The sequence below is a fragment of the Amblyomma americanum genome, chromosome 5 (genome assembly GCF_052857255.1).
Source record: "Amblyomma americanum isolate KBUSLIRL-KWMA chromosome 5, ASM5285725v1, whole genome shotgun sequence".
In the NCBI taxonomy this organism is placed as follows: domain Eukaryota; kingdom Metazoa; phylum Arthropoda; class Arachnida; order Ixodida; family Ixodidae; genus Amblyomma; species Amblyomma americanum.
Genome location: NC_135501.1, coordinates 131,209,923 through 131,235,581, shown reverse-complemented (window position 1 = coordinate 131,235,581; position 25,659 = coordinate 131,209,923). Strand labels below are relative to the sequence as shown.

The window sequence follows — 25,659 nt, the reverse complement described above, 5'->3', positions numbered from 1 at the left end:
TTGAACGCGGTGCGTCGACAGTGGTGCGTTGGACAGCGGAGCGCTGCGCGTGCTAGCCCAGTGTTGCGCGTGTGCGCGTGCGAATGGTGTGTGCGAGACGACGGCGACAGGGAGCGTGGCGAGCACGAGGAGCGGAGAGCTGACGTGTCAGAAAACCGAGGAGTAAAGGAAGACAGGGCAGCGGAGATTGGGTTATTCGAAGGTGGAGGTGGAAGCCATCGGACGTTGGCTCCGTGCTGCCGTGGACCTGCCTTATTTGGATCACCGACGCAAGCCTCCTGTGTTCCTTGCAAGCGTGGAGGTAGCAGGTGTTCAATGTTGGGTCCGTGCTGCCATGGACCTCCGTTGGATCACCGACGCAAGCCTACTGCGTTCTTTGCAAGCGTGAAGGTAGCAGTCGATGTATTGAAGTTCCGTGCTGCCTAGAAGCACTCTTGGATTGCCTGCTCTACACCTCTGGCGTTTCGGGCCACCGTCGACGGGATCTGCCTACGATTCTCCTGCTGCTGCCAAGTTCTTCGGGCGGTTGCCGGGAGACCACCGGCGTCTCCCTGTGTTCCTCTCCGCTCCTACTACCACCTGGCTCCCTTCCGCCGCTTCCTTCGACGCAACGCCAGCGACGCGTCGCACTACATTCACCCGCTTCTGCCCTGTCTGCAGGGCATCCCCTCCTCACCTGGGACGCTCAGTACCCGGTGAACTCTTTCCTTTATTCCTTTGTTCTGCAGCCGCGCGGTGGCGGAGTGGTTACGGCGGTCGGCTGCTGGCCAAAAAGACGCGAGTTCGATCCCGACAGCGGCGGTCGCATTGCGATGGAGGCGAAATTCTAGAGGCCCGTGTACTGTGCGATGACAGCGCACGTTAAAGAACCCCATTTGGTCGACATTTCTGGAGCCCTTCACTACGGCGTCTCTCATAGACTGAGTTGCTTTTGGACGTTAAACCACCATAAACCAAACCTTTATTCTGTATTCTTGTACGGGTGTTGAGTGTGTTTTTCTTGTTTTCGTTTCGTATCGACCGTTTTCCTTTAAATTATTAATACGGCTTCGTTTTGTTTTGTTTCATCTCACAAAAACCTGCGGAGTAACAACAAATCAAAAAGAAGCCCTTGTTTGCCGAGGTTTCCCTTATACTCAGCATTGTCTCAACCCGTCACCTAAGTAATAAACACAAATTGCTGATCGATATCGAAAGAAGACGCACGCAAAAGCAGAACTTCGTGAGTGTCAGGCGTACTTTATTTGGCGGTTTAAGTTATCTGATATGTTGAATATTTTTTTAAAGAAAGATCACATACTCCAAATTCCGTCTTCTTTTAACCTTACTACGACCAAAATTTTATATTCTTAACGAAGAAAATGAAGAAATGCACGCTAATTTACGTTCACAAGGACATTAAATTAAGATGAAAAAAAACTTTTTTAGCCACTACCCGTGCAGTGTTCCTGAGGAATTCGGCTCCTTGCTCCTTACGGCATGTTCACAAACCATTCCTTGGCTATCTGAAAATATTCAGCTTTTTCGGATTAAATATTCAGCATACGAAAGCCTTGCTCAACCTTTGACTGATCAGGAGCAGATATACATCCCTGAAAAACAACGCGCCGAACGAACGAGCACCTAACACCTAACAAGCACACAGCGGTCGTAGTACCCCAAGCAGTACAGGTAATTGACACAATATTAGCAGGGATGGTTTTACAAGGGTCCTTTGAAGGCCATGCCTTTGCCAATACATTTTAAATATTGGGCCGATTTCCTGTGCTGCTCGGGACAGACAGCGTTCCACATCCTCTTGTGAGGCAATTTTTATTTCGACGTACTGAAGAAGCCAAACCGACTAGTTTCAGCACACCAGATGGTGCTCACCCTGTGGACATTGAGGTGCCGAAGGTGGTCTTGGTGTACTTTCTCGCTGCCGAATTCAGCATGCTGAAGGCTTGGCCTCCGTCCTTAGAAGCGATGGCGTTTTTGTCGCTGTCGTATTCCACGTCTGTGTAGAACACGACGTCACACAGCCCATCCGAGGGAACCATTGCTCTCTTCACGCCAAGGTCCCCGAATGTACACGCAAGCAACTTGGGCGAGCCTGCAAGACCGCCCCGTACAGTTTGCATGCGCAAAGCTTTATTTGAGCGGGTGCAGGTTGCTCTTGCATATTTAGCTTCCTCCAAGATCAAAGCGAAAAGCGGCGCGAAACTACCTCTGGAAAGCATCAAATCTGGTTCTCCTTAGAAAGAGAACAGAAAGTGTGGTGTTTGCCTGACTCACTTTGGGTCGTTAAACCCAGAAAAAAGCAAAAAACAAAACCAGATTAGGTTATCTAGTTGCTGCTGTGGTAAGTTTTATAAAGACATTGCAGAAGTTAAAAAAACAACAGCCGTAAGCCAAAATTGTTTCCTGGAATTCGGCTCTAACCGAAAAAGGTCCGTATTCTTCAGATGCACTCCGCAGTTTTCGAGCCAGTACTCTTCTGTACAGCACTCGCTGTAAACACACAAGTACGACAAGCCTGCACAGAGGTTGTACTTGAACGCTTCCTCATAGGGAAATTCCTGCTAGTAAACATGGTTAGGCGCCATATACTTCAGCCTGAGCTGATCTCAGGGAGAGCATGTTTGGCTAAATATGTGTCGCCTAATGCAATTTGTTTGTGCATGAAGGGTGAACGCAGTAAAAATGATTTTCATGCTTATTGCCTCCCTAAACAGTGAACTGTAATTTCTATATGAAGCTCTGTCCTCATCACAGCAGGAAAACGTTGTTGCTCGTGTTCGCTGCACGTGAGTGTAACAACCTTCAAATCGCCTCGGACTGCACTACCAGCTGCAAATTAAACACAAGACAGCTGAAACGCGAAGATATCTTTTCTGGGGGACGCTCAGTACTTGCGCACGTTAATTTTACTTCTTAGGCGCGATGACTGTCGTTAAGAAGTGTTATTCAAGCGAGCTTGTATTCCCACTAAAGGAGCTAAAACGTTGATGTCTGAATGTTGGTGTGTTATTACTCTTGACTGTGTTAATTTGTTGCCAACAGTACATACAGTACAACAAGTTTATTCACGAACGAATGGGGTTGGCTTCTCTAGAAAGAAATGATTGCCAAAAATTGAGTCTTTGAGTACACCTCATGAAACGGAAAAACATTTCAGTCGCTTGCGCACTGGGTACAACATGCATGGCCACTACTGCCACTGAGCTAATTTTTCAAGGCTACTGAACTGCCATGGAGCATATACAATCTGCCTCTGTTTCACCTGTTAATAATTCTGGGCATTTGAAACTGAGGACAATGTGCACTTCATCATGGTCTTCAGTTTGGGATAGCGTCGGTAAAACGGGCATGTGGGTATGGTAGGCCACGTACTTGGCGAAAGAAGCAAGAGTGGGAGGGCGCAATACAGGTATCGCTATTACGTCACAGCTATTGGGAGAGTGAAAAGTAAGGCACGTTTTTTACGGCAAACATCTCTCAACACAATCTCTTCACAGGGCCCCGAATTTCTCGAGGTGGGCGCGCTTGCATACATCACTTTTTCCGTATAAATCCACTCTACCGCGAAACAAAGTGCAATAGTGTACTATGATGTCCGACAAACAGCATCTCTGGTTCACATCAGGGAATGCCAAACAAGAAAGAAAAGAACAGTCGTCTCGAGAAAAATACTAACAGTTTGGTATTCCAATTAGTGGCAGAAAATAAGAGAGCCGTTGTCAAAGGATGCAGACCGTGACAGGGAATATAGCTTCTCCTGAATAGTAGCTTACAACGGGACATCATATGACTGAAGTCAAAAAGTCATTTGAGCATTTTATTTTTTGGACCAGGAATGTGGATAGTACCCTGGTCGGTAGCGCGCGAATGGAAGAAGAGCGCTTGCTCTAAGCAACCGTCGTGAGCGGCAGCCTCGTTTCTGGCACAATGTAGAAGTAATCATTCCTCGTCCGCTTGGGGTAAGCAGATTTAATTTCCCTTGGCATCGCTGATCTTAGGCTCAAAAAGAAGAAGAGTCGTACAGCTCGTACAGAATGTGCTCAGTTTTCTTCGTACCAGATTCGGCCTTGAAGCTCAGGTTTCCCACACGCGCCCGTCGCTTCACGGCTTGCCGGCGTCGGCTGCTGTCGCTGAAGGAGCCCGGCACTGCGAGGGCGGCTGCGGCGGGCATGTCTACACTGGAGTGTGCTTCAGAATGAAAAACAAATAAAATAGGCTTAAAATTGCGCAATGTAAAACATGATGCTTGATTTCTTGCATAATGATGGAGGGTGTAAACCTTATCGGCAGCTCAGCCAGAGTACCCGGGTTCGAACCCGACCGCGGCGGCCGCATCTCGACGGAGGCGAAACGCAAAGGTCGCCCGTGTGCAGTGCGACGTCAGGCCACGTTAAATATTCGCAAGGTGGTCGAAATTACTCCGGAGCCTCGCATTTGGGCATCTCTTCGTTCTTTCACGCCCACCTTCCTCCCTTCCCTCACGGCGCAGCTGAGGACAGTTAAGGCGCAGTTTTCCGCCACGAAGTGAGACGGTTACTATACCATTTATTTCCTAAAAAACATTATTACTTTTTATTTAGCACACGTTCACTCCTGTAAATCATGACAAACGAAACTTCGGCGGAAGAAAGTCGGGTTACCTTTCTTTCTGCACGGCCTGATATCCATTTCTCAGTTAGCGGCCGAAGTTTGCTTTGTGGAAATCTTAACATTATATACAATAACTAAGTTGTATTCCATCTTAAAAAGAATAGATCATCTAACAAATGAAATTTCCTATAAATGAACTGATCCACTGGGTGTGCTGCCAGATACTGACATTTTCTGGTGTGTTCCCTTCCAGCCACCAAGAATGCATTTAAATATTTTGCTTAGGAGAGCAGTAAGCTGGACTAGTTGGTTGACATGCGTACTGAAGAAGTTGGTGCGGTCGCGTGATATAGTGCTCCTCTTTGTCTATCTACGCATGTCCTCGTTTTTTGCGTGCCAACTTCTGTATTCAGTTTAAATATGTTGCGCCGAGCAATGAAGGATTCGGGTGACTCAAACACACGTGCGGTCCTCAAAAATGCTATACAGTAATTTGTAGCCCTAATCGAAAAGTAATTTTTATGCCAACTTGTGTTGGTTTAGGTTCACTCTGCATTTCCATTGTTTCTTTATCACATAAACACTGTTTATCTTATTCAGTATCTCATAATCTCTTGATACAGGGATTAAAAGTACTGTAAAAAAATAATCGCTTGGTTTATGGTTTCTTGTGGTTCGACGCACAAGGCGACTCAGGCTATGGGGGACGCCGTAAGGAAGGACTGCGGAAATTTCGATCACGTGGTGTTTTTTTAACGTGCACTTACATCGCAGATTACACAGGCCTCTATAATTTTGCCTCTATCGTAATTCGACAGCCGTGGTCGGGATTGCACCCGCGTCATTCAGGTCAGCAGCCGAGGAACATAACCTTTAAGCCACCGCGGCGCCACTCTAAATAAATAATAACCTCAGCATCATCCGCGCAGGTGGTCCCCTTCCGCTTTAAGATAAGTCTGCATGGCTTTCCCCAAAGTCCTGTACTTGAAGAGAAAAAAAAATGGTGGTGGTTTAGCTTTGGTTAAACCTGTAGCGACGCGACGGCCTAATGAAACTTGGCCACGTGACCAACCACGTGACGACTCACGTAATCAGCCACGGCGCGAGGCCGCCGGCAGCTGCTCCGCACCACGTGACCAACAAAGTGACAGCGTGGTGGCACCGCCACGCTGAATGCTGGAAATGCTACCGCAATATAGCTATCGCTGCGAAATCATACCCCTGAACAAAACCCCTTACAGCACCCTACAGGGCCGACCAAAGAACGGAACTCACTCTATCGTTCTGGTAGGGCATCTATGTCCTTCGAATATCCAGAAATATGCATCCTACATATAAAGCGTTACGAAAAAGAGCCAGAGCCGCAAGCCTGCGCAATAAATGGGAAGGCCGCCCGGACACGCTCTACGTGGATGCAGCCGGTCCAATCCAAGGTCGGATAACCATCGCGATAACGAATCCCGAAGGCAAACTAATCAATTGCGCGTCAGTACGCCTGTCCAAGCCCACTCACAAAGAGGACACAGCTATCGCGCTTGCGGGAGCTACCAACCCAAACGCCAGTGTACTCACAAGTTCCCAAATTTCGCGCAGAAATATAAAAACTGCACTAATGACTCACTTAGACTTCAAACTCCTAGGAAAACATCCTGCTGATCAAGCCTCAATAATATAAGTTCCTAAAGACATGCAACTAACGGGAGGGAATGATTCCGCTCACCGGCACGACCGAACTGTCTTACATCGTGGTTCTTCTTTAGCCCACGTTGCAAATGAACACGTTACATAGCCTATAATCAGCTATGCCAGAAACCAACAGGGCTACTGACAGGTGGGATATGTATACCCTGCACGTCACAAAACTGTAGACAATATGGAAGATCAGACCCTTCGCCGATTACAGGAAGACGCCACAAATTAGAGTTTCCACACAATGGCGAAAAACCTACGGATTTTGACATGATATTGGCATATCATTTCAATCGCTTTATTGAGAGGCTTCCTAATCTCTATTTGGAGCAATGGGAGATCATTCGCCAAAGCGAGGACCCAAAGCAGCAACAAGGACTCGTCCGCAGGGTCCACGCTGTTGCGCACGCCAATGGGCTGCCGGAATAGCTGACCACATAAGACTGAGACTTGTCATGCATTCACTAAAGTTTTCATACATAAATATATAAATAAAGCGAACTCAAAAATAATTATTTCATTCACAGTTTTAGTTCAACGGCTGTAAGTAATTTCAACCTGGTCGCAAATCATCAATTCTCTCACTGCTAAAAATACGCTGTATCGAAAGCAGTCTCCGGAGGGGGGTTGTGCGAAAGTCGTTTAGGGGAACCTTGTATTGCATCGAAATCTGCGAAAACACAGTCACCGCGTGCTCTCTTACTCTTGTTTTCTTGGCTTGAGCTATTCAAAGTCCCGTCGGCAAGGGAAGCAAAGGGGCATGAAGCAGGGGAGGAGCAGAAAAAGTAAAGTCTGGAGGAGGACGATAGTCGTGGTTAGTGATTTCTGTGGAAAGGAAATGGTGCAGTAACTGTCTCACTACCTGGCGAACACCTCAACTACGCCTTAAGTGAAGGGAGGACGAAAGTAGAGAGGAATGACTTAGTGGGGGGCTCCGGAATATTGCAATAATTTCTACCACCCGGGTATCTTTAACGTACACTTACACCGCACAACACACGGCAATGTTTGCGTTTTGCCTCCACCGAAACGCGGCGGCCGAGTTGCCATGGAGGAGGAACGCAAAAGTACCCGTAAAGTGGTTACACACATGCGCAAGCGTTTCATTGACGCGGCGCTAGCTATCCACCGAGGACGAGCTCCGGTGACACTATGAGTGACTAAAAAATAAATAGCCCTCGGCAGGTTTTCCTTCTATTCCTCTAGTGAATCACTGCAAAAAACAGAATCAACATTACAATGTCTCTCTCTGATAAAAAGATCGAACTCATTTAGCCTACAATTTCTTGTTGTTATTAACTTTTGCAGCGATATCTGTTAAACGCCTGTTCATGGGCTTCACGTCGTTGTAGTCTGTCGTAGCCTGTCGTAGTCATCTGACTAACCATTGGGTGCAATGTCAGGGACACCACTCGGAAGGTAGTTCCCGTGCAAAGACGAAGGCATGGCGTGAACGGAGCAATGCGCGACCAGTGGGTGGTTACCACACGAATCATCCAGAGGATGATTACCGTGCAAAGGGCAAGGGGTCGGGAAAGGGGAAGAGTTTCAGCCGGAAGATGGTCGCCCTGGAAAGAGTATGGAATGTCGATAGTGTAAGAAGGTGCAACCAATCGGCGGCTGTCACGGATACCATGTGGAGGCTTTATGGCGAGAGCATAGGAAGCAGTAACCAGAAGATGGTGACAACCGTAACTGTCCAGGAAGGGGGTTAACATGGAAGGAGGAGGATGGAGAGGAAGCTGAGAAATCCCCAACCGGAGTATGACTACTGTGGAAGAGGAATGTATCGAGACAGCGTGAGAACGTGTAACCGGCACGTGGTTGCCACCACAGGTTGCCACCAACCAATCGGAGTCTGGCTACTCAAGATGGGGAAGGAGAGTGGCCGTAGAAGGAGGCTACGGCGACAGCAGGAATTACGGCGAGAGTGTAGGAAAAAGGAAGTGGCAGATAAAATTTAGGCCAGCACTAAGGCTGAGTGAAGAAGAGCGCTCGCACTAAGCAACGGTCATGCACGGCCGCATCATTTCAGGAAAGATTAACCGCTGGTCGTTCCTTGTACACTTGAAGTAAGCACGTTTATTTGCCCCGGGCACTGTAGATCTTAGGCTCATAAAGAGGACGGCTTGTTCGCTAGTTTTTCTGAAAGCGGGTGCAGAAAATGCTCACTTGTTTTCGCACCAGATTTGGCCTTAAGGCTCAGGTTTCCCAAAAGTGCTCGTCGATGCACGGCTCGTCGGCGCTGACTGCTGCTGTCATTGAAGTAGACAGGCACCGTCATGGCGTCTGCGGAGGGCAGCTCCAAGTGTCCGAGGTCTGCTTCGGCGTTGTAGCAATAGGCTGAGAACCAGTTGTACTGGTCCCAGGTTTTGCCTTCGGGCAGACTGAGCTCGAAGTCCACGCCGTGTAATTCATGAAGCTCCTCCTCACTGCACAGCAACGGTGCCAGCCGCACTAAGACCACTAAAATGCTCAGACCAAGGTGGCAGTACGTAAGGGCATAGACTATATTGGGACTAAGAAAATAAATAAGAAATAAAAAATGCGTCCCGGCCCGCATGCACCACGAAGAATAGAGGGCAAGGTGTAAGTACCTACCAAAGCTACCGAGGAAGAGGCGATCAGTAAGCCAGTAGCGCTACATCTCTGTTCTCTTATTCAGACCTGGCCACAGGCCGTAGCCTTTCATATGCGCGGGATCCGTGAGCGAAGCCACATTTCAGTGTAAATTATGAAGGCAGTGTTAGAGTACGCGCGTGCACATGTAGACACCTCATCGCACCCAGCCAAGAGATACACCCACTCAGCTCTTTGGCGAAGGAACCGCTAAGTGGCGTTAGCTCTTTCGTTACAGGGTGGTTGACTTCGTCTCGTCTGAAAATTACGTGCAGTTACACTGACGCGGAGAGCATAAAATGAAGGTACATGAATTCACTCTTTTACGGTATGCATTTCAAACAAAATATTGGACAGCGATGTGAAAGCATATTTTTATAACGCGGATTTTAATAGAAATTCTGGTTAATATTAAGAATAGAAGCTTATAACATAAAAAGCAAAAATGAATGACAAATTTTGAAAGCTGCAAAAATTTTCCCCTTTTGTGCATAAAAATGGTGTGCTACATGAGGTGACGCATAGCAGGGGGTGGTGGCGGGCGGCACGAAACCAAGAATTTTCCTTATTGTTTTGAAGACTTCCACCAGCGCACCGCCTGTGGTAGTGTGATCAGGAGGAGCGTTAAATTCTGTCTTTATTCGGCCAGCGTGTGCTGCGCGCAGCAAACATCACTTTACCACTTCTCACCGCTAAGCTGGTAATGATAGATGGCCTGCCGTTTGATTGTCAATGTTGAATGCGATTTTGTAAGCAGACCTAGTCACTAGCCCGAGAACCCGAGGCCACTTCGTCTTCTTTGAGGCTCAGGATGGAGGCTGGAAGTGGCCTGGCATGTAGCATCAATCATCCTCCGCATAACTTCTGCCATTGGCTACGCTGGAGAGCAGGCTGTCACAACGCGATGCAGAAATTGTGCACACCGGCGGAGTGAGGTTGTGTTATTCTAACAAAGATTACGATTAATACAAAGTAAATACATTTGGCGCAGAGAACTCTATAATGGAATGCAAGTCATCTCACAGTATAACCGACATCCGGGGGGAGGGGGGAAGTAAGGATTAAAGAAGCCGAGAGGAATGTGGAAGTGGTTTCTAAAGTATACAGGGTGCACAGCATGCGCAGTAAGCTGACAACTTTACGATTTGGACCTGCGACGGCTCAGTTGAGAACATGCAGGAAAGGCTAGAATGTGCGGAGGATGCCATGCATGCTTGCGATAAAATTTGGAGGGGACACTGCCTTAAGGGTATGACATGGCAAGGCCGCTCGATCGAACGGCCGTGGACATGGTATGACATGGTAGCTCTGCCTTAAGGGTATGACATGGTAGTGTAATGGCTTAATGCCCTTATATGCACAATTGGTCATTCTCTACTTCAAATGCATAGATCCCTAGGAGACCTCATACCACTACAGTTCAGTGGTGCAATGATCAGGCGATCCGCCACTGCACTGCAACGGCAGCTGCTACCATTAGGTGGTTTGTGCGAGCCATGCTCTACCATCGGAATATGGTATTCCGTCTAATATTCTTTGACCCATTAAAATTTACCGCTGCAAAATTTGACACGAGTTCTGACCTTATGACCGAGTAAGGCACTTATTGATGGCGACGCCGAATGTCATCTGTGTTATGGGAGCACGTTCGCCCAATAAATCGTTTTGGTTCTACGCCATCCTTGTTTTTTGCCAGCCGCAAGGTGACCAACCTTGTCGTTAAAGCTGCGTGACATCAACAGGAGAGGGCGTCACCAGTGTTCTTGTTGCAACACCAACCGTGAGACTAACGACCTCATCAATCAACTGCGCACATCTGCTAGACGACAGTGTACCAGACACAGTCACATGGATTTCACGGACATCATCACAAAGCACGCGAGAACAGATACAACCAGAGCCCAGTCTGAACGCAGAAGAAATGAGCGCATTCCCGGGTCGGCACATCCTGAAATCCCGCGTCACGACACTGCTTCATGATAAGCGTCATGTGTACTTACTCTATCTTAATGGCGTTCTTCTTAAGGATTTTTCCCGTTCCGACCGAGAAGAATGTCGCTGCGACATGCGAGAGAAGAATATAAGTTTAGTCCACTTATTGAAGGCAAAAAATTGGAGAGATTATTTACGACATTCAATTCAGAACGAAAGCAGGGGCTTTTTATGGGCAAAGACTGTTTTTACTGGCTTTAGATACATGAAATGACCGAACATAGGCACACATATGAGGTGTGATTCAATTTTCTTTCGTTTTTAGCGGACACGCAAGCGACAATTTTGCTGAGACGGAACCACCCCTTAGCAAAAACTAATACATTTGGAATATACTTCAGGATATTTGTAATGTATTTTAAACATGTTGTATTCATGAATGCACGAAATATATTCCGGAAATATGTTCCTGAAATTTTATGCTTGGCATTGAAAATAAATTCTTAAAATTTTCCAAAAATTCGTCACACAAAGCATGTTTCGAGCACGTTTCAAATACATGAAAAAAATATGAATGCGGTTTTAGCATCTTGCCAATATATTAAAAGTGTATTTTCGTAAATATGAAGTTAATTCGTCTCAAGTATACCTCAATTAAAGCATGTTTCGAGCACGCTTCAAGCGTGTGAAAAATATGTATGCGGTTTTATCATCTTGTCAATGTATTAAAAGTGTACTTTTCTAAATATAAATTAATTCGCCTGAAGTATACTCCAATTTTAACAAACAGGCAGTCCTTTTAATCATATTTGAAGCACACTTAGCTGCCGTAGAACAATCCAGTGCCCGAAATCGCGTTTCGGGCATTGACCTTTGCGTGTTGGCTATGTATTGAACGTGTACTTTTGCCGATATGACATTAATTCGTCCAAATTATACTTCAACTCTAACGAATCAGCTGTCCGCTAGAAAGTATTTGGAGCACACTTCAAGCTGCCGTTGAACAGTTAGTGCTCGAAATCGTGTTTCGGGAAATAAAATTTTGGCACTGAATTTAAAGTGTACTTTCGTAAATAGAAAATTAATTCGTGCATAGTATAGTTCAATCCTAAAAATTTGTAGCCCGCGTCAGCATATTTGCAGCACACTTCAAGCTGCCGTGGAACAACCTCGTGCTCGAAATCACGTTTCCGGGAACAGTGAAAACTCTCCTTTTTCTGTCGTTCATTTGTTTATGCTAACTTCTAGCAGAAAGGCAATCACCACGTATCTAAATTGCGCGTGGACAGCGTGATAGCATTATACCGGCAATGACGTAATGCGCGCCTCCCGACCCGAACATGCAAGCGAAAAGGACCCCAACTTGCAAGACCGACCGGCTCCCATAGACGCCCATTTATTTGTTGGTTGACAGTTCGACTGCTGACCGATGCCTAAAGCACACCACGACTAACAGTTCGGTTATAGATAGACCACAGATTCGAATGCGACCACTCCGACGATTGTGCGAAAATTTGGGGGCCCACAATCTTTGCTCAAAAAGCGCCTCACCGGGCAAGATAATGTGTCTCCTCTCGGGCGGTATATATAAGCCAAGCCAAGTATCAGACTTGTCGGAGTTCCTGTTTAATAATAATAATAATAATTGGTTTTGGGGGAAAAGAAATGGCGCAGTATCTGTCTCATATATCGTTGGTCACCTGAACCGCGCCGTTAGGGAAGGGATAAGGGAGGGAGTGAAAGAAGAAAGGAAGAAATGGGTGCCGTAGTGGAGGGCTCCAGAATAATTTCGACCACCTGGGGATCTTTAACGTGCACTGACATCGCACAGCACACGGGCGCCTTAGCGTTTTTTCTCCATAAAAAAGCAGCCGCCGCGGTCGGGTTCGAACCCGGGAACTCCGGATCAGTAGTCGAGCACTAACCACTGAGCCACCGCGGCGGGTAGAGTTCCTGTTTACTGATGTCCCTTTCCTTCGGCATTTCCTTGTGCGGAGACGTCATTACCGTTCAGGCCCTGTCACGTGACCTTCAATTGTCACAGGCTTCTTTATAGCAAGGTGTTTTCTCTGGGATTGTATGTCTCTTCATGTTTATAGCCAGTTCAGTCATGACTTCTGATGTTGGCAACATTGATCAGTATGAACCGGTGAATCCGACTAGTACACGTTTTCTAAGTTCAGCCGAAGTGCATATTTTTAATATATTAATTGTGTATTTTACTGTGTTTTTAATGTAATGTAATATATTTGATGTATATTTTAGAATATTTTCATGTATTAATGTATATTTTAGCAGATTTCTAATGTATAATAAGCATGCTATGCGGACAAAAAATGCATTATTATTATTAATATTATTATTAATATTATTATTATTATTATTATTAATAATATTATTATTATTATTATTAACAATGCTCATAATTTTTTCTAGCATCCTTAGAAAGCCTTTTTTCGCTAAGGGACCGGGTAAATTCTGCGTCGAATACGACGATCAGCGGGAAGTGCCGCGCGCTGGGCACACGCACGCAAGAAACGATTTTGCTTGGCTATGAAAGTCCTGGTTAGTGCTTTCGCACTAAAAAACAATGTATGGAGGCACTGCTCATTTGCTTCTTTCCAATTAAAACGGCGCTTGGTTGTGGAAGACTATACGCAACCCTCGAAGAAGAAAAATGGCCAGGCTTAGCTTGGTTAAGCCACGAATGCGTTGCATATCTCGATGGAGTTCCGTGCTGCTCCGATGGCTCGATAGGCTATTGACTCGATCGCCATTGAAACTGCCCGTGTAGCAGCCCTCGATCGCCTTTGAGTCGATAGACTATAGGTTCGAGAGCCCTCGAAATGCCCGTGTGACAGGGGTATAAGACTATCGCGGCGAAGGAGCGCAGCTTTTTTATACATATGCCGTGACGTCAATCATAGCGCAGCGCCCCTAGCGGGAGGAGCGGGAGTCAGGTGGTGGCTGCGGCCGCGCGCGACCGCGCGAGTTGGGGCCCAGCTTTTCCTTCGGCTGTCGTGACGTCACGTGACGTGGTTTGGTGGCCGCCCGCCCGCGCTCAAGGGCTGAACTGAGTGATTGCAATATGCAACGCATAAAAAGCGTGTTAACAAAGTTGCTGGCGTGAAAGACATTTGGGATGCTCAAGCTCCCGAACAATGTGAGCTACAACGCCGTGACTTGACGATGTGGAAGCAGAAAAGTAATTACGTTCCTCCATCAGCCCGGTTCTGTCCCATTCTGGACGAAGGCCCCTTCCACTAATCTTTACTAAATCCTTTCCTGCTCCAGCTATTGTCCGCTTATTCTCAGCGAACTCTTCTCCCACTCCCCACTTTATCGACATCCCGGCTCTCTCCCAATTCCTTATCTCTCCCTAGAATAAAGCTAGAACGCGAAAATTATATCTCGATAGGAGGACTACTGTGTTGCAGTGCAGAAGTAATGCGTTGTCCCGCAGAGTAGACGCACCGCATCCCCTTTCGCTTCAGCTATATCTCCGACAACATGGGACTAATGCAGCGTCCACACTTCGCGGACGCAGCGTTTCGCATATTCGAAAATAAAGAAACCGTGCAGGCGGCATGGATTAGATGAACGCGGAAAGTGCGTTTCCCTCGACCACGTAGTCATTATGCTAATGTTGCCAGTCTCGTCATATATGTGCTTTTTAATGGTGCATTACGTCAGTATCAGACCTCGTCCTTTGCTTCGAACGTATACAGAACTCCTCCTGTCTAGGAGGAGCACATGCAGCGCATTTACTCGCAACGCATATTTTCGACCTGCATGGGACACTTCCAACAATAACAGGCATCTACATCGGCCGTCCATCGAGCGCAGGAGACGCTCCCTCAAAATTGTCATTAGATGGTAATGATTCCTTTAAGGCTTTTTGCATGTACATTTCTACAACCTACGATATGGCAGTCACACAACTGCTACATAATGCATTCCTTCCTGCGTGTTTTGAGCGCGCACCCTGAAAATTCCGTTTTCCTGCTTTACCAAAACATTGCGATTAGCCTCGCGTGCTGTTTCGCAGTGCTATTTGTCGCGTCCGCAGTGCTATTTCAACCGATGCTGCCTTGCATATGGAGCTAAGCATCAATTGGTATTAGCTCCTATTCTGGGTAAACTTAAGTAAAGTAAATGTAGTGTCGAAACCGGAGGGGGGGGGGGGGGGGGGGCATCTTAACCTGACCATGAAGCCTATCGTGTAGAAAACGTTCCTAAACTTTCCGTGTGCTCGTGGTATCTAGCAGGAAAAACTTTAGTACAGCTTATGTCCGGACGTGTATCCAACCAACAACGACGGAAGCAGAGCAGCCACCTTTCCCGGTGCCTCAGACATCGCCACACTGTCACAACCCACGCCTTGTTTTGGTACCGACTACCTAGCGGAAAACCGACCGCTTTTGTCACGCTTCACTATCTGAGATGCGACAGTAAAAAACAATGCTGCCCGGTATTCGAAGAAACAACACTTTTGAAAAAATGCTATTATAAGTTGACACGCGCAAGCGTGGATCAGCCAAGATTGCTAAGCTTAAAGACGAATGCGTTAGCACGCCCTCTCTTTCCCTTTCGGACAAAGGGATTGCATTTTCTGCTGGTTTTATCTGTTTTTAACCATGGTTTTATTGATACGTTTTTCATTCCCTTTCCATATTTTGTTTTTAGCCTTCCTAGAGTGTTCATATTCCATGTCAAACGTCTTTCATCATTCTGTGTTTATTTGTGTTGCAGCGTTAATTGTCCGCTGCCATTTTTGTATGCTTCGGGCTATGCGCCCGCATCTTTTTTGAGTTCAGTCATCCCCAACGCTCCTTAATGTCCTCATATTATCCTCGTTTTTTTTCATTATAGGTATCATGTCTTGAATCCCTTTGAATTTTTCTTGTTTCTCTCGTTGCGTTCTTTCGTGAAAGAAAAAAAAAGAAAGTTTTGATGAAGTATTCTAGCTGTGTCAGCTACAGCCAGTCATACTTGTATGTAATTTTTCACCTCCTCGGGTAAAGATCAGGTTTGGTTCTTCACCATATCGGCATAGAATCTTGTCCATTTAATCTGTTCGGTTCTTTGGTGTTACGCTTTTGCCTGCGACATTTTCCTTTCCCCTCGTGTTCATATTTTTGTAACTCCGCTGGGCGTATTGTTCTCTGTGCATTGGCAATTTTCCGAAATTAAAGTTGAAGTCAGCGTTTTCCTGTCCTCGAGTCTTTTTGTGCTCTCTCGTGCTGCGGCGCGCTGCTGAGAACGATGCAACAACGACTATACCGACAGATTCTCCCATTTAAGTCTTCGTCTACGTTCTTATATTCGTTCTACCCTCGCGAATGCTCGGCAGTTGCGCTGTTTAGTCATTAAAGCGGACTACTTTTCGCTTGTTTTCATCCTTCATCCGTTCGTTATGAGCCTGTCATGTTTGGCGCCGGTAGCGCTGCCATCATGTCCGTGCAATGGAGCTTGCCGAGGGAAGAAATAGAAACGCTCACATATGTTGCCAACGGCAGTTTACGAACTCCCATATGAAGGTGCGAAAGAAGCCAAGGCTGCTGAAGGCTGCTGCACTGAAACCAGAGTACAGTGGCAATCGATATCGGTATCATTTTCACTTTGAGTGACAGGTAAGGCTTGCCAAGCAAGAGGTGGAGCGAGTGATATTATATCGCTACCGCACACCAGATAAAGACACGGAGCCCCAAAGGACAGCACCTAAAACACGCGGAGCGCCAAAGGACGGCGAAAGCGCTGTCAGTACTGGCTGATGGCGGCCGGTTATCAAGCCGCGAAAGCAGCCATGGTGACCTTGGCCACGGCTCAGCCCGTAGAGCACAAATGGCCGAAACCACTGCCGCCGCGTCCTGCAGTCAATAAATCAATGTTTAGCCGAATTCGGCTACAGTCATTTATGAACAGTCCTAGGCTGGACTACGCCATTACTACAATGAATTCCTGGCTTGCACCAATTGATGGTGGTACTCACTACAATGTTTTGTAATATATAGGGCTTTGGTGGCCTCTATTCACGTTACGGCTGCTTTTATGGCCATCCTTCGCAGACATGCTTACTGATCCTTGGTCAGTAGAGACTGCACAGTTGACCCTCCGGTGGCCACTTGGCAAGATTTTAGTGTATCTCCACATGCGCGTTCTTTGCCTCACAGTACAAAAGCATTCACCATCGATACCACACGCGGGAAAGTAGCGACCTTTAAGAAGCCAAAGCACCAGCGAATAGAGCTTATATGTAAACAAGAATGCATGAAAAAGTAATTCTGGGGAGAAATTTTGGGTGCATCTGGACATGCATAATCTACATATTGTTCTTCTGGATATCTTCCCGTTGCTTCTAATAATTTCTGAAAAATGTAAGCTTCTTTCGTTGCTTTTTCAAAGCATTCGAAACTACGTAGCCTGCTACGACCACCAGCGCCGGGTTTTTAACACGGCAAAATGGCTAGAAACCGACTGATAAAAAACGAATTAAAAGTGACAGCCAACAATTAACACGATAACAGAGCTAAAAAACAAAAGCAATATTACGGCTGAACTCTAAAACAATAAAAACAAAAACACGTGTAAAATGTGCCTGTAAAACCAAATCTAAAATGAATAAAACCAGATAGGAACGGAACATCTTTGCCCGAGAGTAGAAAAGAGGGCGCGCTGACGCATTCGTCTTTGAGTCCGAGAATCTTGCGGCTTCCACTGTTTTGCGAGTAAGCTCATTGTGGCACTTCTCATAACATTTTTTTTTACAAAAGCGGGGAGCATTGTTCCTTATGTCACATTTCCGGCAGTGAGATGGCAAGTTTGTGAAACCAAAACATATGAAAGATGAACCTTGACTGGCACATTTCGGGCCCCTTACCTGACCGCACACTGTCATAAAAGAAGCTGTCACGGTGTCGGTAGCTAAAGACAGACACCTTTCTGTCGCCCCAAAGAATTGCTTCCCAGTCACCCCACCAGCCCACCGCCAAAATGTATTCGCTGCGCAGCAAACACCGACTCTCTTCCACACGATATGATCATATGCGAGCATCCCCGGAAACGCCCAACCCTTAGCTAACTAGACTTTAATGAGAAGAGTAGGTTTCTCTAACAACTAAGTGAATACTAACCATATCTTCCTTAAATGACCTGTCCGACAAAGCCTTTGAAATTCGCTTTATATGTACCACATCACACATGACTACAACAGGAGCCATACGCTTGCGACGTCACTTCGCGTACTGTTCACCATCGCTCGCGATCTTAAGTGCGGCGCCGAGCGGTACCTTTCAAGGAGGGGGGGGGGGGGGGGGGGTAATGCCAAACTACTATCCACGCTGATGGCGCTGTCACACTGCATTGTCTGCAACTTGGCTAGCTTTGGGTATGCTCCTGTGGCGGTTGTCCTCCTCTCTCGAGCTTCCAGCTACCTTCGCGTCCTAGTAAGTCTCAGTAAACCTTCCCTGAGTACGTCAACTTTTCGCTGTGACAATGTGTTATGCATTTCGCACAGTCAGCTAGCGCTGACATTCGTCTCTTGGAGGGAGTAGTGTTTGGTGACTGGTTTTTTTAACGCGAGAGCGTTAGTGAACGCATCTCTGAAAGCACTGTCCGGAGTAGGTATAGGCGTTGGCGACCGTTTGAAGCCTGGCAGCAGGAGCAACGGGCCGCTGCAGTAACCTACAAAGCCACCTAGACCACGTGGTCTTGTGGCGTCATCATGACTTACCCACCCGATTGTTAGGAAATTGACCGTTTGCAAGGTGGCAGTTAAATCAATGACTGGTAACGAGAAGTTGCTCGCAGAGAGCAACCTTGGTCTCACTAGGCCCACAGTGGACAGCACCTGCCATCTCAGTGCAGTGGCTCATCGCTTAACCCCTTAGTGAGTGAATTTTTTTTCTGGCTAAAAAGTTTATATTGAGCTTTATTTAGGCCGAAATGATCCATATTATGATCAGTTTTCAGAACTATCTGGTTGCTTAGCTTTAGCAAATTATTGTCGCTTATTATTACACACGTGCTGTCAAGGGTACTTTTGATGAAAATATAAAACTGCGATTAAACACCCTGAACTGAACACGAGTTGCAATACACAACCACAGCATGGTAATTTCTTTAGAGGAAAACATTTTTGGGATATCCATCCAAACTAGCCCCTCAGATGTACGACTGTAACGCTTCTGGAGCGTTTACACGTATCGCATTTCTTGCAGAGCACGTTGATCGCAACACCTGGGACCTGGCGGGGTGTCTTGAAGCGGATTACCATTTCTCGTCCAAGTCAAACCTAATCAGAGCGACAACTGCAGGCCGGCGTAAAGCGCATTTGCTTCCCTAGGCAAAAGGGCAAATAGTCTCTTTGTCTAGGCAGCTTTCAAAAGTAAGCAGCGCCACCTAGGCGCCATGCGGTTTGTTGCCTTGATGAGCGCTTTTATTTCAGAGTTTAAAGGGGCTGCTGGGTTTCTATTATCGCGCATACCTTTCTGCGTTATCTAGGAATACGCTCACGCAAATGGTTCTTTCTTTCGGCACGCCATGTTTTCGCCTCTAAAATTTCTCATTTCCTTGGCCATCCATGGTCTTTCTCCTTTCTGTGCAGTCATCACGCACGTCCCATTCCTCTTTTAAATAAACATAATTTGGGTGCATCCGTCTGACGACTTTTTTGCATTTTAAGCGCTGCTTCCTGGCCTTTATTACTTCGCACTTCAAGAAGAGGTATAGCTTCATTACTGCTTTTTTTAGTCCTTTATACATCAAATCTGTCTTCAGCTTTCTTTGTCTCCCACGCTTTTTTCTGCCTTCACCAAAAGAAGATCGCCTTCTTCGTCGTCTTCTCAAAGCACACTAGTGCAGCTTTTGACACCACCTGCCGAACGGATATAGGCCGAGGAAAGAGACGAACACAGCGCACAGGACATAGGACCTAACTTTTCCTTCCGCCACAAAATCTGACAGTGTCCTATCACAGATTTAGTTTCAAACAGTAATTATTAAAGAATCTCTAGATTGCAGGCATTTTTATTCTGCAGCCGAAAGTATGAAACTGCAAAGAGTTACAAAATTAGTCATAACAGCATGCTTTGCCATGTGTGATACGCAAGTATATACTCCTCTCGCAGAGCAGTCTCAAGAAATAGGGAGCAGCAGATCCTCTCATCGAACGACTAAGTGCTATTTCATGGCCTAATATTTTTTTAAAAAACTGTCTCCAGTTAAAACGCACAGAAAAATTCCTGCATCTGCCGAATTTGCGCAACGAACGCTCAAGACAACCTCCGCACACTTTTAAAAGAGAATTACAAAACAAATCCTTCTCAAGGTCAAGTAACTGCGGGCGTGGCTTCCGAACAGCGCATACTGCAATAAAAAATCGGTAATAAATAATTTCTTGTTCTTAGCACAAGCAAAAAGCAGCGTATAATTATGATACACTATGCGATAAAGCGTGAGCCGCTGCACTACTCCGCCAGTTGTGGTATGAGGGCTCCCAGCGATCTATAAACATAAAGTAGAGTGACCAATTCCACGGATCTGGGCATTAACCCATTAAACTGTACCGCCGTACCCTTCAGGCAGAGCTTAACTGCCCCCTCCAGTTTTTTCCCCAGTAAACAGATTGTACGCGCAAGCCGTTCCTGACGCACCCGCGATGACATGAGATTCGGTGTTGGTGGTGGAAATGCTTTTATCTATTTATTATTTATTTAAAGATACTGAATGCCGATGTGTCCCAAGCAGGACAGGCATAGAGCATGCTAATTACAGACTTATTTAGATGTGTACGACAATACAACACAAAGCTGAATGAAAGGGAACAAAAAATCAGACAACCTAACCAAGTAAATGTGCTTCTAATGCCTGAATGAATTTATCAGTTTTAAAAAGTTATTTTGGAAGTAAATTCCAATCAGAGGTGGTTTCGGGGAAAAATCTATACGGGAATGAATTTCTTCTTGCAAATATTGGCTGCAGCTTGTGGCTCTTCAAATAAAAAAGGAAGCAAAAGTTATGTGCCAGCCGTTACAACTGCTAACTACTGTCTTGTGCGCCTAATTATGAGTGGCCAGCAAAGAAGGTAAAGAGAGAAGACATGGAGGCTAAACAGGCAGGCGTGATGGCGGGAAAGGATAGGGGAAAAAAAGATACCACGCATATTTCCAGAGTTGGCGGAAACATAAAAACAGGGAAATGATGCTAACTAGCAAGCCTGGTTAACCCGGATAGTTAACTTTGTAACTAATACAGTCATGCGCTTGGATACGATTAGCAACAGCGATATAGGTTTTTGGCGTGTCAGACACGCAGTTACCCTCGGCGCTGTGGCTCAACAAATTTTAATCATATCACACCAAAAGACCAAATTGATTTTTTTTTGTATAATAAGTCCAGTTCTTTTCATGCTGCGAGTGTCTGTAGTAGGAAGGACACTGCACACAATCCACGCACGCCGAAATGCAAAGAAGAAGCATACAAGTGTCATGGTGTTAATCTCTCTGTGCTTGCAGACAGGGAGATACGCTCTGAAAGATGACACATGAGCCCCTCCCTACATTTGAAAAAGCACGCTGAAGACTTACCGGGTGCCTGGCCGTCTATATTGAAGCCCTTGATTTGGATCCGTTTCGAGTCCAGAAGTGTGTTCCGTTCTGACTTCACATCATGATTGGGTTTCTTAAATTCGCCCAAGTCCATTTTAGCTGGCGGGTTGAAATTTTCGATCTTCACGACACCGTAAATTGTCTGCAATAAATTAACATGTTTCATATGACACTCAGCGCCGCAAACGTCTGTTATTTACTCATCAATGCAGTCATACTTTTTCTTTTTTTTGAAAATGATAGCTTAAGGGCCCCATTTTAGAAAACAATATAGCGTCATTGGCGTTGGCCTGGCTGGCTGTAAGTAAATACCGGGTTATTCGGCTGACGTGGAAGCTTGGCGCAACTGAATGGTGCAGTGGCGCCGGCATACGGCGGCCACCACAATTAAAATGCGCCTTGAAGAGCCCTGCGTTAAGAAATGGCCCGCGAGATGCGGCCAGGGCATCGTTCGAAACATGAGAACCTCACAGTAAAATATAACATGAAGCACGACTGAGAAAATTGAACTATAACAGGCGGGAAGCTAGCTTATTTCAATAACAATATAGAATCAGCATCCGTCGAGCTTCTCACAAACTGACTTCATCGCAGGCCTCTCTCTACACCACGCAATGTACCGCCAAGTGTATGGATGTGGAAGTGATTCACAATGCAACTGCTTCCCTTCGTCTCGTTTCCGCCTTCAGAGTGCTACACCTCTTCACCGACTGCCTCGCTGCCTTTAAACAGCTTAAGGAATTTCATCGTCCATCCCAAACTACACAATACATTCATCAGCTCTGCACAAAGTAACAATGTCATGTGCGCACACACTGGATTCGCGATCCTGCTCACAATCCGCAAATATTCGCGTGGATACTACGACGCACCTTGATACATAAAATATTCCGCTGCCTTCCTTCGATCTCTAAAATCCTTCCCTCTCCCATGTATCCGAATCGGAAGTTCTGCCCCAGAACTTGCGCTTTTTCAGGTAATGCTGTCTAGGCTGTCTACTTTATTAGTATTAGTGAGCAAGTGTAGCGCGCAATGCTGCTTGTCGGACTACACAGGAAGCTCCCGCTATTCAGGTAAACACACAGGATAGGAAAGCTTTTCAGTGTACGTCCAGCTTCACAACACAAATTTATGGTGGCGATTTAAAAAAATGGCTTCGAAATGGTGTAGCGTACACTTTCTCTCACTCTTCTTAACCGCATTGGCCCAGTGTTAAGAAACAGTAGCCTCCATGGGTATTCTATAAAATGAGAAGAATGTTTCTTATTGTTTTCCTTATGGTTTGAGAAAGCCGCGCTCCCTTTTGCACACTTAGTATGCAAAACCCTTTCGCATACTTAATGCAGAGTTTTAAAAATACAAAGGCGTCGCAGTGACGTTTCACACTATCTGAATCTGTTCTAGGATGAACTTCGGTGATTTTCACACAAGCCAACATCGTAAGTGCACTCTGAAATCAGAAAACTGTTTAAAAACATTTTTTTTCATGTAATCCTAAGGCCACCAGCCCTACTTTTCAGCCTCCGTCTGCTCTCGCGTCCTCGAGTGCCAGCTTTGTTTGTAAACACAAGGTTGGTTTGCTCCACACTCCCTGGGTGTGTCAACATAACACGGCGGTTTCCCCATCCTAAGCTCCACCCAGTGTATATGGGAAGCTGCTCTACCCAGCTCTGGTCTGGAGGAAAGCGACAGGTGGTTAACCGGGTCCGACTGGCAGACAAGGGCACAGGCGCTCTGGACCATGGGCCCCACCCACTGGGACATGACGAACCACAAGTTTTTCTCACTACTACTACTACTACTACTACTACTACTACTAATACTACTACTACTACTACTACTACTACTACTACTACTACTACTACTACTACTACTACTGCTACTGCTACTACTACTACTACTACTACTACTACTACTACTACTACTACTACTACTACTACTACTACTACTGCTGCTGCTGCTGCTGCTGCTGCTGCTGCTGCTGCTGCTGCTGCTACTGCTGCTGCTACTACTACTGCCGCCGCCGCCGCCACCGCCACTACTACTACTACTACTACTACTACTACTACTACTAATTCTTGTGGTACGGACGGATGAATGGTCAATTACTAGTACTACTACTACTACTACTACTACTACTACTACTACTACTACTATTAATTGTTGTGGTGCGGGCGGAAGAATGGTCAACCCGAGGACGGTTGCCACGGGAACAACCCGGCATGCGGCTACCGTGAAAGGTAAAAAATGGGGCGGAAAGTCAACTGACAAGACGACGGGAGATATCAGAGCGGCGATCGCGAGCCGGCTGCCACAATTCCGTTTCAGTGCTGGTGTGGGAGCTTGCCTTAACGGTTTAACGCCGCTGTTCAGTGCTGCTGAAATTTCGCGCTCCTGTGTACGGAAACTCACAGAACACGGAAGGTCTTGGATAATACTAAAGCGCAGAACTGAATATAGTAAATACCACCTATAAATATGCATATTGCGCATATCACGACGCACAGCCTTGCACAGCATTCACGACAGCTAGGTTATCGACAATATCTCGTGCGCTCCGGAAGAAAAAGAGATGGAGAAAATAAAACGAAACGTTTGGAATAAAAACGGCACAGTAAATGTATCACTTTTCGATGGACATCTAGCCCGCACCGTGAGTGGCATGGAGGTAGGAAGCAAGAAGTAATAGACGCAGAAGACAGCCTGCAAGAGTACATGAGGCTCGACTCGAACTCCCGTATGGCAAGCGCAAAAAAAAAATAATGAAAGAAATGCAGATTTCCGGACAATTATGCCGCTCACCAAGTTTCTCTTCGAGTCATACAGTGTGGTTTCTCAAATTACATCCTAAGCGGTCTCACAGACAACGTCACTTACTTGCCCTCCCGCAGCTCAATACTTGCTGGTGTTCTAGAGACCCCAACCATGCATCGCAAAAGCGAACTATCTTCAGGTTATGCTATAGGCAAGATTTTATCTTATTCCATGAAGGAATACAGCACTACATTTTATGCAGTACACTCTAAAGAGACAACAGTAAAGAAGGAGTAAGCCGTCCTCTAGCGCTTTCTATTTTATAACTGAGTGCGCTTGAGAACCCTTACTACCTTATCACATGCATACAGCCGTATTCGCGTTGAGAGTGCACGATAGAACAAGTTAATCCCGCATTTTTCAGCAGGTAAGAATGTGACGAAGTTCTCCTGTTTTCATAATAAAGGTTATTTAAGGAAATTGGAAGACGCTGCAAGCACCTGATTTGCGGCATTACGTAACTAAAATGCCTGAACAAAAAGGATGCTGCCCTAGTTAGCCTTAGCGGGCCTGCGGAACATGTGGACGTGCGTGCTTGCAGAGTGTGCCATCTGCTGTCGTCTCGTGTTCGCCAGATTTAGCAGATTTGGCAGACGGAGACGTCGTCTAAGGAGCTTCATATTAAACTGCCGCCGTTCTTCGTCTTCGTCGCCATTTTCTTCTGCCTTGAAACGTGTTGCTTGACCCAGATTTTAAATTTTCATTTCGAATATTATACCGAGGCATTTCTATCGCGGGTCTCGATCGATTTTCTTCAGGTCCCAGCATGGTTGTATACAGTCTAGAATTGCAAAACATTTATTTCGTAAGAAGGCAAAATGCAGATGATTCGTGCTGGGTGGCTAGCAGTCCACGGCTGACAGCGGCCTTAAGCCCCATTCAATGGCCCGCGTTTGAACGCCCAGGTCTGATCTGACCAAGAACGGCCACCGATTGATCGAGAGTAGGAACTTGTATTAAAAGATTCTGGTGGCGGCCCCTGTTTACAGTTCCACAATATGTGATTGTAAGTGGCTATTTCGCCACAGAGCGTACATTACGGGTCGTTATCACTCTTAAAAAATTTTGATAGTAAGCAAGGAGTCATTAAGTATCACGTCTGGAGTCACCTGCAGGTGGTCTCCTGCCCCTTATGCAAGGTGTAGCCAGGTGCAGGGAATTGAGATCTTCCTCTCTAGTTTAAAATGGTTTGTAATGTCGGGATATGATGCTAGGCTGTCCTTTGAGAAACTCTCAAAAACAACCGCATCCTCTGCTCGGCTGACGAATAGTCGAGCTTTGAAGTGTGCCGCTTCGTTATTAGGATTCCCCGAGTGAGCCGGTACCCAAACAATACTTCTATGTTTTTTTTTTTACCCGATGTGTTCATTGCTGCCTCAGAAATTCTCCCCTCGCACAATTGCGTATG

General features: G+C 46.1%; 1 protein-coding gene across 1 annotated transcript in view; it reads right to left on the bottom strand.

Annotated features, from left to right (window-relative positions):
- Positions 1-25,659, bottom strand: part of LOC144135026 (uncharacterized) — a 78,998-nt gene that overhangs the window by 20,775 nt on the left and 32,564 nt on the right. The window contains exons 8-12 of the mRNA XM_077667797.1: positions 21,417-21,579; positions 10,899-10,956; positions 8,464-8,711; positions 4,057-4,188; positions 1,873-2,092 (exon numbers count right to left, since the gene is read on the bottom strand). Coding sequence (XP_077523923.1) covers positions 1,873-2,092; positions 4,057-4,188; positions 8,464-8,711; positions 10,899-10,956; positions 21,417-21,579 — 821 coding nt within the window. The remainder of the gene's footprint in view (positions 1-1,872; positions 2,093-4,056; positions 4,189-8,463; positions 8,712-10,898; positions 10,957-21,416; positions 21,580-25,659) is intronic.